The sequence below is a fragment of the Chlorocebus sabaeus genome, chromosome 24 (assembly GCF_047675955.1).
Source record: "Chlorocebus sabaeus isolate Y175 chromosome 24, mChlSab1.0.hap1, whole genome shotgun sequence".
In the NCBI taxonomy this organism is placed as follows: domain Eukaryota; kingdom Metazoa; phylum Chordata; class Mammalia; order Primates; family Cercopithecidae; genus Chlorocebus; species Chlorocebus sabaeus.
This window is the reverse complement of record NC_132927.1, coordinates 43,449,428-43,462,267: the sequence shown is the minus strand read 5'-3', so window position 1 is coordinate 43,462,267 and position 12,840 is coordinate 43,449,428. Positions and strand designations below refer to the sequence as shown.

General features: G+C 37.8%; 1 protein-coding gene across 3 annotated transcripts in view; it reads right to left on the bottom strand.

The window, feature by feature from the left end:
• GPHN (gephyrin) overlaps window positions 1-12,840 on the bottom strand; it is a 740,280-nt gene that overhangs the window by 128,110 nt on the left and 599,330 nt on the right. For all 3 annotated transcript variants that reach the window (XM_007987015.3, XM_073011087.1, XM_073011088.1), the window contains one exon: window positions 3,668-3,805. In XM_007987015.3, the coding sequence (XP_007985206.1) occupies window positions 3,668-3,805 (138 nt within the window). The remainder of the gene's footprint in view (window positions 1-3,667; window positions 3,806-12,840) is intronic.

The window sequence follows — 12,840 nt, the reverse complement described above, 5'->3', positions numbered from 1 at the left end:
TGATGGGTGCAGCACACCAACATGGCACAAGTATACATATGTAGCAAACCTGCACGTTGTGCACATGTACCCTACAACTTGAAGTTTAATAATAATAAATAAATTTAAAAAAAAAAAAAAAGAAAAGAAATTGTGGCACATACACACCATGGAATACTATGCAGCCATAAAAAAGGATGAGTTCGTGTCCTTTGTAGGGACACAGATGCAGCTGGAAACCATCATTCTCAGCAAACTCTCGCAAGAAGAGAAAACCAAACACCTCATGATCTCACTCATAGTTGGAATTGAACAAAGAATCACATAGACACAGGAAGGGGAACATCACACACTAGGGCCTATTGTGGGGAAGGGGGAGGGGGGAGGGATAGCATTAGGAGATATACCTAATGTAAATGACGAGTTAATGGGTGCAGCACACCAATATGGCACATGTATACATATATAACAAACCTGCACATTGTGCACATGTACCCTAGAATGTACAGTATAAAAAAAAAAAAAAAAAGAATATGTGGTAGTTATAGTTACACAGTAGTTAATATGTAGAGAAGTAAGATAAAGTTTTTCCAAGAGAAAACTATATAAGCAAAGGGGCCAGGCTTGGTGGGTTATGCCTGTAATACTAGTACTCTGGGAGGCCGAGGCGAGAGGATCGCTTGAGGCCAAGAGTTCAAGGCCAGCCTGGGAAACATAGTAAGACCTAGTCTCTTAAAAAAAAAAAAAAAAGATCTATAAATAAAGGCTTAGAGGTAAGAGAGAATAAGAAGTAAGAATTATCATGTCATGTTTAGGGAGAAGTAAGGTCTGATAAGGAGGTAAGAGAAGAAACAAAAAAAAAATTAGAAGAAATTAGGTTATAAAAGGCCTTTCATGATATGTCAAGGAGTTTGAATTTTATCTTGAGGTTATAGAAAAACAGCTGAAGACTTGCGTGTAGGGAGTGTGAATAACAAATTAGCAAATTTGAACAGATTACTTTGGCATGAAATTGGAGAATGGATTGGGACGAAGTTAATTGGGGGGAGGGGAGTCTGTTACAATTGTCTAGGAAGTTAATAATAAAGACCTAACCTGGGCCAGGTGCAGTGGCTCACTCCTGTAATCCCAGCATTTTGGGAGGCCGAGGTGGGCGGATCACCTGAGATCGGGAGTTTGAGACCAGCCTGACCAACATGGAGAAACCCTGTCTCTACTAATAATACAAAATTAGCTGGGCATGGTGGTACACGCCTGTAATCCCAGGTACTCAGGAGGCTGAGGCAGGAGAATCACTTGAACCCAGGAGGTGGAGTTTGCCGTGAAACGAGATTGTGCCATTGTACTCCAGTCTGGGCAACAAGAGTGAAACTCCATTTCAGAAAAAAAAAAAAAAAAAAAAAAAACCTAAAATAAAACAGTAACAGAGGGAATGCAGAACAAGGGACAGTTTTAAGAGGATGTAAAAACACAAGTATTGTAGAAGTAGAGAAAATAAGTTTAGTATTTGTCATGTTATATTTACTAGCAGCAGATATGTAATACATTTAGAATATGAGTTTGGAGCTTGGACAAGCTCTGGGCAATGGTATTCATTTAAAATTCACCTTATAAATGGTATCTGAAACTACTAGCCTGCATGAGGCCATCTGAAGTCAATGGACAAGATGTGAAAAGGGCCAAAGAAAAAAAACTGTAAAGAAAGCTTTTCAAGGAATTGACAAAGGAAGGCAAGCCTGTAAAGGAGTCAATTAGAGGAGACAAGTACCACATTAATTTACCTATCTCTTCTGCACTAGCCCATGAAATCCACGGGGCAGGAGTTTTATTTTTATTCATCTTTGCAAATACAGGACTTAACATAGTATCTGACATTTACTTGATGTTTATTAAATATTTGTTGAACAAAGTAAATTATGTTTCTATATATGATGTTTTCTAAACACCTAATCAAAGTGCCTAGGGGGTCTAATTACAATACCCTTTCACACAAAAAATTGAGTTTGATTCAACTCAAAGGTTCAATGCAAACCTCATTATTATTTTTCATCATCATAGGTGGAAACACTTGACAAAAAGTTATTCATCTATGAAGAGTCTGCTCACGTATAAGTGACAACTGATTTGATGAATAAATGAATGGGAAAGCAGCACATGAAGGGAAAAGAGAATACATCTGACAGCATTTTTCTCTAGAGGAAAAATGAAATGGCAATTTCCAACCTTTTTAAAAAAAAAAAAAAAAAAAAAAACCAGAACGTCTCTTTAAACGTGACCTGGAATATACGGTGAGATTTTTCTAAGGACTGATGTTAAGGGAAACTCTTCTGAAATTATAAAAAAAAAAAAAAAAAAAAAAAAAAAACAGGAATGGTTTATTTATTTTTATAACAGGTAAAGTAGTATTAATTTTTTTATAACTTAAGTTTACATTCATATTTTCTGAAAATGTCTTGGTTTCTACTGATATCAATAAATATCTCAACATTCTACATTTGATGATAAATAAAACTACTCTATTAAAATTGTTTTGAAATCACACAGTTAATTCCTGACTAATCCCTACTCTAGTGAGTGTTCTAAACTTTCTTTTACTGAGGAGTAAAAGAAAAACAAATGGTTTAAGCCTAATGATATGCATATCTAAAAGAATGTGAACCAAAGATGTAGGATAAGGGCAAACTATAATAACGATTCTTGTCTAAGTGGGGACACAGAGAGAAGAGCTAAAATCTGGCACCATTATGTTAGCTGCATTATTTTTTATAATTTAATGGTGGAAGAAGAGAGCACAATTATGTAGTAAAAGGAAGAATGTAAATCTTGAGACCTTAATCCTATTCCTTTTCTGCTCTTCTGAGTTTGAGTTTCCTTGCAAAAAAATTAGGGTGTTTGTGCTCTCTACTGTTCATTGTAGTTTGAATATTTTATGATTCTATAAAGTTATTTATAAAATTAATTCTGTTGTGTTCTTTCTGCATAACAAATTAAGAAACTATATTTTATTCAGATTGCACTAAATACAACTCCTCTTTTTGGTGTTGGGAAGAAACCACAAGCTTTATTGGCTGGAAGTTCTCCTCAGCAGTCTGGTCTTCTGCAACTGGATGCCTGAATACAACTCCTATGCTGAATGTTTAGAAATGGAAGTTGTTAATTAAAAACAAAATACTGGGGAATGCTACCTTTCCATTGTCTTAGTTATCCATGGATAAATTAACATATTTTAAATATTTATTTACAATGTATGTAAATACATTGTATTTACATTTAAATACAGGCTTTCCAAACAGAAAAAGATGATTACAAGACATATTAGTTGTCTCCCATTTCTGACAGAAAGGACATCACATAGACTCAGAGTTTACTTTCCTCACTCAGTGCTGACAGCCCTTTCTTTAGTTTGCAGTATTGGTATTTTGATGGACAGCAGAAACACAGCTGATTTTCTTCCTTTTTTTTTTTTTTTTTTAATGAAAAGGCAGTTTCATGGATTTTACTCTGTATACTGTTAAGGCTGAACCCTTAGCCTTTTTCTTATTGAGTAGAAATAAAAAAAAAGAATGATGATAATTGTAATAATAGTTAATAATCTTTCTTTTTCAGGAAAACTGTGCATTAATGTTACATGAATCTTATTTGGTAAAAAATGAAGAAAAGTAAGGGCAATGGTCAAATATAACAGTACCTCGGTAATTGATGATTTCTGTCCCAAGCACCGGAGTCATCTCCAGGACTGTGATAAAGGCTTTGTCCATAGATGTCAGAGGAAAAGGAGACATACGGTGTCTTCTGGCCACCTTGGTGATATCGACAGCACTGTGACCTGAACAGTAAGATAATTAACTAAGAATATGATACTGTAACACTGATTAAAAAGTGGCAATGACTTACAATATCACAACTCCCAATTTCAAATCTCCCCAAATGAAGATTAGCAGGTGAGAAACTGTTTCTCCTGCCTGCAAAATATAGGGAACATTAAATCAAGTTAGCAGAGTTATATCATGTGTCAAAACTTAGCAAAATTCAATGATGACATTGACTAATCCTTTTTGAGCTCTTTCTATGTGTCAAGGCAGTATACTAAATTAACTCATTAATCCTCCCAACAACCTTATGGTGAGGCACCATAATTATCCTTATTTATAGGTGAGGAAAGAGAAGCTTAGAGAAATTATGTATCATTTCCTAAATCACAGAGCTAGTAACAGAAGAGCTAAGATTCAAAACTAGGTAATTTTGGCTTCAGAATTCATGTACTCAACTACTACACAAAATTTTGAATACTTAATGCACTAGTTAGTAAAATGAAGTCCCCAAACTTCAATTTATTTAGGATACCATAGGAAATTTTCTCTCCTCTGAAAAAAGTTATGAAGAAATATTATTATTTAGCTATCGACTCCACAAGTAACCATATTTAGTCCCAAAGCATTCATATCATCCATATATTAAAACTACTAATTTTATATCTCCAATCTCAACCTCTACCCTCAATTCTACATTTTTTTTTTTTTTTTTTTTTTGAGACGGAGTCTCGCTCTGTCGCCCAGGATAGAGTGCAGTGGCCGGATCTCAGCTCACTGCAAGCTTCGCCTCCCGGGTTTACGCCATCCTCCTGCCTCAGCCTCCCGAGTAGCTGCGATTACAGGCGCCTGCCACCTCGCTCGGCTAGTTTTTTGTATTTTTTAGTAGAGACGGGGTTTCACTGTGTTAGCCAGGATGGTCTCGATCTCCTGACCTCGTGATCCGCCCGTCTCGGCCTCCCAAAGTACTGGGATTACAGGCTTGGGCCACCGCGCCCGGCCAATTCTACATTTTTATATCATCCAACATGCATTTGGATGTGCAACCAGCAACTCAAACCTAAAATGTCCCAAAACAAACTCTTAATTCCCCATCCTCCTATTCCACCCATACAATGACTTATTCTCTTGCAGTTCCCATTTCAGTAAATAGCAACTCCATTCTTCCAGTTATTAAGCCAGAACCTTGCAAGATTCTTATATATTTAAACTATCTTTAAAATATATCTGGAATCTGATAATTATTCACCACTTCGATGACTACTATAATAGTTGAGACCATCACTGATTTCCTGGGAAACTGAATAGCATCCTAACTGGTCTCTCTGTTTCTATCCTTGTCATACTACAATTTATTCTCTACACAGCAGTTACAATGATTCTTTGAATCACTGGATTGTGCTAATTTCTGCTCATAGCTCTCTAATGACTTTCCATGTCCCTTACAATAAAATCTCTGCTATGGCCTATAAGCTCAAAATATTATGGCTCCCATTGTCCTCCCAACATTCCCTCTTTGTTTACTGTGCTCTAGTCATACTGGTTCCTGTTTTTTACTTGATCATGCCAAATTCATCTCTCCTCAGGGTCTTTGTACTTTCTGTTTCCTCTGCTTGAACCATTCTTCCCCAGATGGTCTCTCATTTCCCCATCTATCCATCACTTCTTTCAGGTCTCTGTTCAAATATCACTTCATCAGAGAGAAATTTGTTGAACACTCTCTATGGAATAATACCCACCATCACTCTTTATTTCCCTTACCCTACTTTTCTTTTCTTCATAGCTATATACATACCCATGTACATACATAATACAGATATTCATAACCAATATATAAAATATATAAATATAAATATGTATATTGATATTTGTTTATAGTCTTCCTCTTCTCAATAGAACATAAAGTTCCATGAGAGCAGCAACTTTGTCTTGTTTACTGTTTTTGTCCGCAGTACTTAGAACAGCATCTGGCACATATTAGCAAACAAAAAATAGTATTTGTTGAATTAATAAATGCATAATTTAATGACAAGAAGGAACTTCTTGGAGTATTATATCTTCATATATAAATAACTGGACCTTTTCCTTAGAGCCATATAAGCCTACATCCCAAAGAGTTAACAAAAAGTAGTAACTGCAAATACTGCTGCTTAGCTCTCCTACCTGCTATCCACAATCCCCTTGTAAGCAGCTAGGAGTGGCCGTATGATATAATTCTGGCCAATCAGGGGTAGGAATAAGTCCCTGGGGCAGGCTTCCTCTTACAAATAAAAAGATGAAGATATGAAGCTTTAAGAGAAAAAAGCTTTTGCTCATCTACCGTTTTTTCTACCTGGAACATGGCTGGAACTGGGAGCTGGGCTGACACTGGGGACTGGAAGGTGCTGTAGCCACTTCTGAACTACAAAGATGCAAGCCCATGCAGTAAGTATAGAAAGGTGAAAAGAAAAAAGAATCCAAGTCCCTGATAACAATGTAGAGCTGCTGTAAAAACCCTAGACTGGGCTGGGCGCGGTGGCTCAAGCCTGTAATCCCAGCACTTTGCGAGGCCGAGACGGGTGGATCACGAGGTCAGGAGATCGAGACCATCCTGGCTAATGCGGTGAAACCCCCTCTCTACTAAAAAATACAAAAATACTAGCTGCGCGAGGTGGCGGGCGCCTGTAGACCCAGCTACTCCGGAGGCTGAGGCAGGAGAATGGCGTGAACCCGGGAGGCGGAGCTTGCAGTGAGCTGAGATCCCGCCACTGCACTCCAGCCTGGGCGACAGAGCGAGACTCCGTCTCAAAAAACAACAACAATAAAAAAAAACACCCTAGACTGCGTGGCTCCAGACTTAGATAAGTGAAATACATAAGCTCCCATCTCTTTAAACCACTTTATAATGATTATATGTATCCTTCACAAGATTGTGAGTTTCTTGTCATCGCAACTTATTAAATTTAGCACTCCTACTCCAATCCTAGTGGCTGCTCCAGACATGTTCAATGAATTGACTTAAAGGCACTACCCCAAAGGGTTTTCATTCTAAGACTAATGACATTGTCATAGGCACCTAAGAAAAATATATACAAAGTTGCTTATACTATTAATATGTGATTTCTTCTCATGGTCAATCAAAATCGCAAAATTTTCAAAGTTTGAAAAACCTTAGAGATTATTTAGTGCTACATAGAATTTTCTATTCAAATTGTGGGTGAACACTTCAAAAAGGATTATATGTAATTCTGACAATTGAAATATCTGACAATCACTGACAACTGAAATATAAATTTATTTGTAACTCATTTTCATTGAGGTCTTGACCTACTCATTCAAATATAAAAAAAATCATTGTCAAGGCAGAATGATAGAGATTGCTGCTTCTGCTTTTTACTCAGCTTTATAGGTCTCAGATTAGATCTTTTTTTTGTGATAGGCTGCACTGTATGGTGCAAACTGGATATAATCTTACAAAAGTTGTCTTTTAAAAATATGTTTAGTTTCTGAGAAGAAAATTCTGCTTCTTAGTTATATAGGTTTTATCTGTTGAATAAGCTTTGTAATAGGCATTTTCTTATTAAACAGCAAGTCTGATGATACACATATCCATTCAACAAATATTGACTGAGTGCACTTTATGAACCAGGAACAGTTAGGGACTTGGGATACTGAAAGTAAAATATACCCTGCCATGAAGAATATATAACAGCCCAGCAGAAAGGAAAGAAAAACAAAGAGAAAGAGACCAAGAAAGAGAAAGAGAAAAAGGAAGGAAGGAAGCAAGAAAGGAAGGAAGGAAGAAAGACAGGGTAGTAAACCACCTGATGGTTCTGTAAGTTTTATTTTTTTACTTTATTTTATTTATGTTCCAGGATACATGTGCAGGATGTGCAGGTTTGTTACACAGGTAAACTTGTGCCATGGTGGTTTGCTGCACAGATCAATCCATCACCTAGGTATTAGGCCCAGCTATTCTTTCTGATGCTCTCCTTCCCTGCAACCCCGACAGGACCCAGTGTGTGTTGTTGCCCCGCCAGTTGCCCGTGTGTCCTCATTATTCAACTCCCACTTTAAGTGAGAACATGCAGTGTTTGGTTTTCTGTTCCTGTGTTAGTTTACTGAGGATAATGGCTTCCAGCTCCCTCCCTGTCCCTGCAAAGCACATGATCTCATTCCTTTTTATGGCTGCATGGCATTGCATGGTGTATAGGTACCACATTTTCTTTATCCAGTCTATCACTGATAGGTGTTTGGGTTGATTCCACGTCTTTGCTATTGTGAAAAAGTGCTGCAATGAGCATACACATGCATGTATCTTTATAAAGGAATGATTTATATTCCTTTGAGTATATACCCAGTGATGGGATTGCTGGATCAAATGGTATTTCTGGTTCTAGGTCTTTAAGGAATCACCACACTGTCTTCCACAATGGTTGAACTACCAACAGTGTAAAAGAGTTCCCATTTCTCCACACCTTGCCAGCATCTGTTGTTTCTTGACTTTTTAATAACTGCCATTCTGACTGGCATGAGATGGTATCTCATTGTATTTTTGATTTGCTTTTCTCTAATTATCAGTGATGTTGAGCTTTTTTCCACAGGTTTGTTGGCTGCATGTATATCTTCTTTTGAGAAGTGTCTGTTCATATTCTTTGCTCACTTTTAAATGGGGTTATTTTTTCTTGTAGTTTCTGGATATTACACCTTTGTCTGATGGATAGACTGCAATAATTTTCTCCCATTCTGTAGTTTGTCTCTTCACTCTGATGACAGTTTCTTTTGCTGCACAGAAGCTCTTTAATTAGATCCCATTTGTCAATTTTTGCTTTTGTTGCAACTGCTTTTGACGTTTTTGTCACGAAATCTTTGTCCGTGTCTATGTCCTGAATGGTATTGCCTAGATTTTCTTCTAGGGTTTTCATAGTTTTGGGTTTTACATTTAAATCTTTAATCCATCTCAACTTTTGTACAAGGTGTAAGGAAAGGGTCTAGTTTCAATTTTCTGCATACAGTTAGCCAGTTCTCCCAGCATCATTTATTAAATAGCAAATCCTTTCCCCATTGCTTTTGTCAGGTTTGTTGAAGATCACATGGCTGTAGATGTGCAGTCTTAGTTTTGAGTTCTATATTCTGTTCCACTGTCTATGTGTTTGTTTTTGTACTAATACCATGCTATTTCGGTTACTATAGCCTTGTAGCTGAGTTTGAAGTCAGACACATGATGCCTTCAGTTTTGTTCTTTTTGCTTAGGATTGTCTTCGTTATACAGGCTCTTTTTTGGTTCCATATAAACTTTAAAGGAGTTTTTTCTAATTCTGTGAAGAATGTCAAGGGTAGTTTAATGGGAATAGCATTGAATCTATAAATTGCTCTGGGCAGTATGGCCATTTTCATGATATTGATTCTTCCCATCCATGAGTGTGGAATGTTTTTCCATTTGCTTGTTTGCTCTCTGATTTCTTTGAGCAGCAGTTTGCAGTTTTCCTTGAAGAGGTCCTTCACTTCCCTGTTAGCTGTATTCCTAGGTATTTTATTCTCTTTGTAGCAATTGTGAAAGGGAATTCATTCATGATTTGGCTTTCTGCTTGTCTACTGCTGGTGTATAGAAATGCTTGTGATTTTTGCACATTGATTTTGTACTTTGCTGAAGGTTCTTACCAGCTTAAGAAGCTTTGGGGCTGAGATGATGGGGTTTTCAGATATAGCAGTATGTCATCTGCAAACAGAGATAGCTTGACTTCCTCTCTTCCTATCTGAATACCCTTTATTTCTTTCTTTTGCCTGATTGCCCTGGCCAGAACTTCCAATTCTACGTTGAATAGGAGTGGTGAGAGAAGGCATCCTTGTCTTGAGCTGATTTTCAAGGGGAATGCTTTGAGCTTTTTCCCATTCAGTATGATATTGGCTGTGGGTTTGTCATAAATGGCTCTTATATTTTGAGGTATGTTCCATCAAAACCTAGTTTATTGAAAGTTTTTAACATTAAGGGAATTTTAATTTTATTGAAGGCCTTTTCTGCATCTATTGAGATAATCATGTGGTTTTTGTCTTTAGTTCTGTTTAGGTGATAAATCATGTTTATTGATTTGCATATGTTGAACCAGTCTTGCCTCTTGGGGATGAAGCTGTCTTGATCATGGTGGATAAGTTTTTTGATATGCTGCTGGATTCGTGTTGTCAGTATTTTATTGAGGATTTTTGCATCGGTGTTCATCAGGGACACTGGCTTGAAGTTTTCTTTTTTCGTTGTATCCCTGCCAGGTTTTGACATCAGGATGATGCTGGCCTCATAAAATGAGTCAGGGAGGAGTCCCTCCTTTTCAGTTGTTTGGAATAGTTTCAGAAGAAATGGTACCAGCTCCTCTTTGTACCTCTGGTAGAATTCGGCTATGAATCCATCTGGTCCTGGGCTTTTTTTGGTTGGTAGGCTATTAATTACTGCCTCAATTTCAGAACTTGTTATTGTCTATTCAGAGATTCAACTTTTTCCTGGTTCAGTCTTGGGAGGGTATGTGTGTCCAGGAATTTATCCATTTCTTCTAGATTTTCTAGTTTATTTGCACAGATATTCTCTGATGGTTGTTCATATTTCTGTGGGGTCAGTGGTGATATCCCCTTTATAATTTTTTATTGTGTCTATTTGATTCTTCTCTCTTTCCTTCATGAGTCTAGCTAGTGGTCTACTTTATTAATTTTTTTTCATAAAAACAGCTCCTAGATTCACTGATTTTTTTTAAAGGTTTTTTTCGTTTCTATCTATCTCAGTTCTGCTCTGATCTTGGTTAGTTCTTGTCTTCTGCTAGCTTTGGCCTTTTTTTTTGCTCTTGATTCTCTAGTTCTTTTAGTTTTGATATTAGGATGTCAATTTGATATCTTTTAACTTTCTGATGTGGGCATTTAGTGCTATAACTTTCCCTCTTACGTGTCCCAGAGATTCTGGCACAATGTCTCTTTATTCTCATCGGTTTCAAAGAACTTCTTGATTTCTGCCTTGGTTTTGTTATTTACCCAGGAGTCATTCAGGGGCAAGTTGTTTAATTTCCATGTAGTTGTGTGGTTTTCAGTGAGTTTCTCAACCTTCAGTTCTAATTTTATTGCACTGTGTTCTGAGAAACTGTTTCTTACGATTTCAGTTGTTTGGCATTTGCTAGGAGTGTTTTACTTCAAACTATGCAATCTTTTTAGGAGTAAGTGCCATGTGGCACAAAGAAGAATATATATTCTGTTGTTTTTGGGTGGAGAGTTCTGTAGGTATCTGTCAGGTCCACTTGATCCAGAGTTGAGTTTGGGTCCTGAATATCTTTGTTAATTTTCTGTCTCAGTGATCTAATATTGACAGTGCAGTGCTAAAGCCTCCCACTATTATTGTGTGGGAGTCTAAGTCTCTTTGTAGGTCTCTAAGAACTTGTTTTATGAATCTGCGTCCTCCTGTATATTTAGGATAGCTAGCACTTCTTGTTGAATTGAGTCCTTTACCATTATGTAATGCCCTTGTCTTTTTTGATCTTTCTTTTTGGTTTAATGTCTGTTTTGTAAGACTTTAACACTAGGATTGTTAGAAAAACAAACACTAAGATTGTTAGAGAAAACCCCTGGTTTTCTCTGCTTTCTATTTGCTTGGTAAATTTTCCTCCATCCCTTTATTTTAAGCCTATGTGTGTCTTTGCACATGAGATGGGTCTCTTGAATACAGCACACTGATGGGTCTTGACTCTTTATCCAGCTTGCCATTCTGTGTCTTTCAATTGGGGGCATTTAGCTCATTTACATTTAAGGTTAATATATGTATGAATTTGATCCTGTCATCATGATGCTAGCTGGTTATTTTGCAGACTTGCTGATGTAGTTGCTTCGAAATGTCATTGGTCTGTGTACTTTAGTGTGTGTTTGTAGTGGCTGGTATTGGTTTTTTCTTTCCATATTTAGTGCTTCTCTCAGGAGCTCTTGCAAGGCAGGCCTGGAGGTGACAAATTCTCTCAGCATTTGCTTTTCTGAAAAGGATTTTATTTCTCCTTCACTTTACGAAGTTTAGTTTGGCTGGTTATGAAATTCTGAGTTGGAAATTCTTTTCTTTAAGAATACTGAATATTGGCCCCCAATCTCTTCTGGCTTGTAGGGTTTCTGCTGAGAGGTCCACTGTTAGTCTGATGGGCTTCCCTTTATAGGTGACCTGGCCTTTTTCTCTGGCTGCCCTTAATACTTTTCCTTCATTTTTGCTTTGGAGAATCTGATGATTACGTGTCTTGGGATGATCTTTCTTCTCATGGAGTATCTTACTGTGGTTCTCTGGATTTCCTGAATTTGAATGTTGGCCTACCTTGCTAGGTTGGAGAAGTTCTGGATGATATCCTGATGTACGTTTTCCAACTTTGTTCCATTCTTCCATCTTTCAGGTACCCCAATCAGTTGTAGGTTTGGTCTTTTTACATAATCCCATAGTTCTCAGAGGTTTTGTTCATTCCTTTTCATTCTTTATTCTCTAATCTTGTCTGCCTGTCTTATTTCAGCAAGATAGTCTTCAAGCTCTGAAATTCTTTCCTTTTCTTGGTCTATCCAGCTATTGATACTGATAGTTGTATTATGAAGTTCTTGTGTTGTGTTTCTCAGCTCCATCAGGTCATTTATTATCCTCTCTAAAATGGCAGACTGGAGCTGCAGTGATGGCAGCCATCTCTTCCTGCAGGGGCTCAGTTGTCTTAGGCAGCAGGCAGTTGCAGTGATGGCAGCCGCTCCTCCCAGTGGGAGCTCAGTCATCTTTGGCAGCAGGCAGCTGCAGTGATGGCAGCTGCCCCTTCCCCTAGGAACTTGGTAGTCTTAGGCAGTCTCCAGTTGAACAGCTGCCAAGAATCTGCATAGCTCTGTGCTTGGGAACCAAGGCCCGGGTGGTGTGGGCTTATGAGGGGATCTCCTGATCTGTGGGTTGCACAGATCCATGGAAAAACCATGGTTCCCCAGGTGGGGTAGCACACTCACTACCTCCCTTGGCTGGGAGTGGCAGTTCCCCTTCCCCTGTGTGGATGCTGGGTTGGCTGTCACTCCACTCTACTTTTCCTCACTCACCATGGGTTGC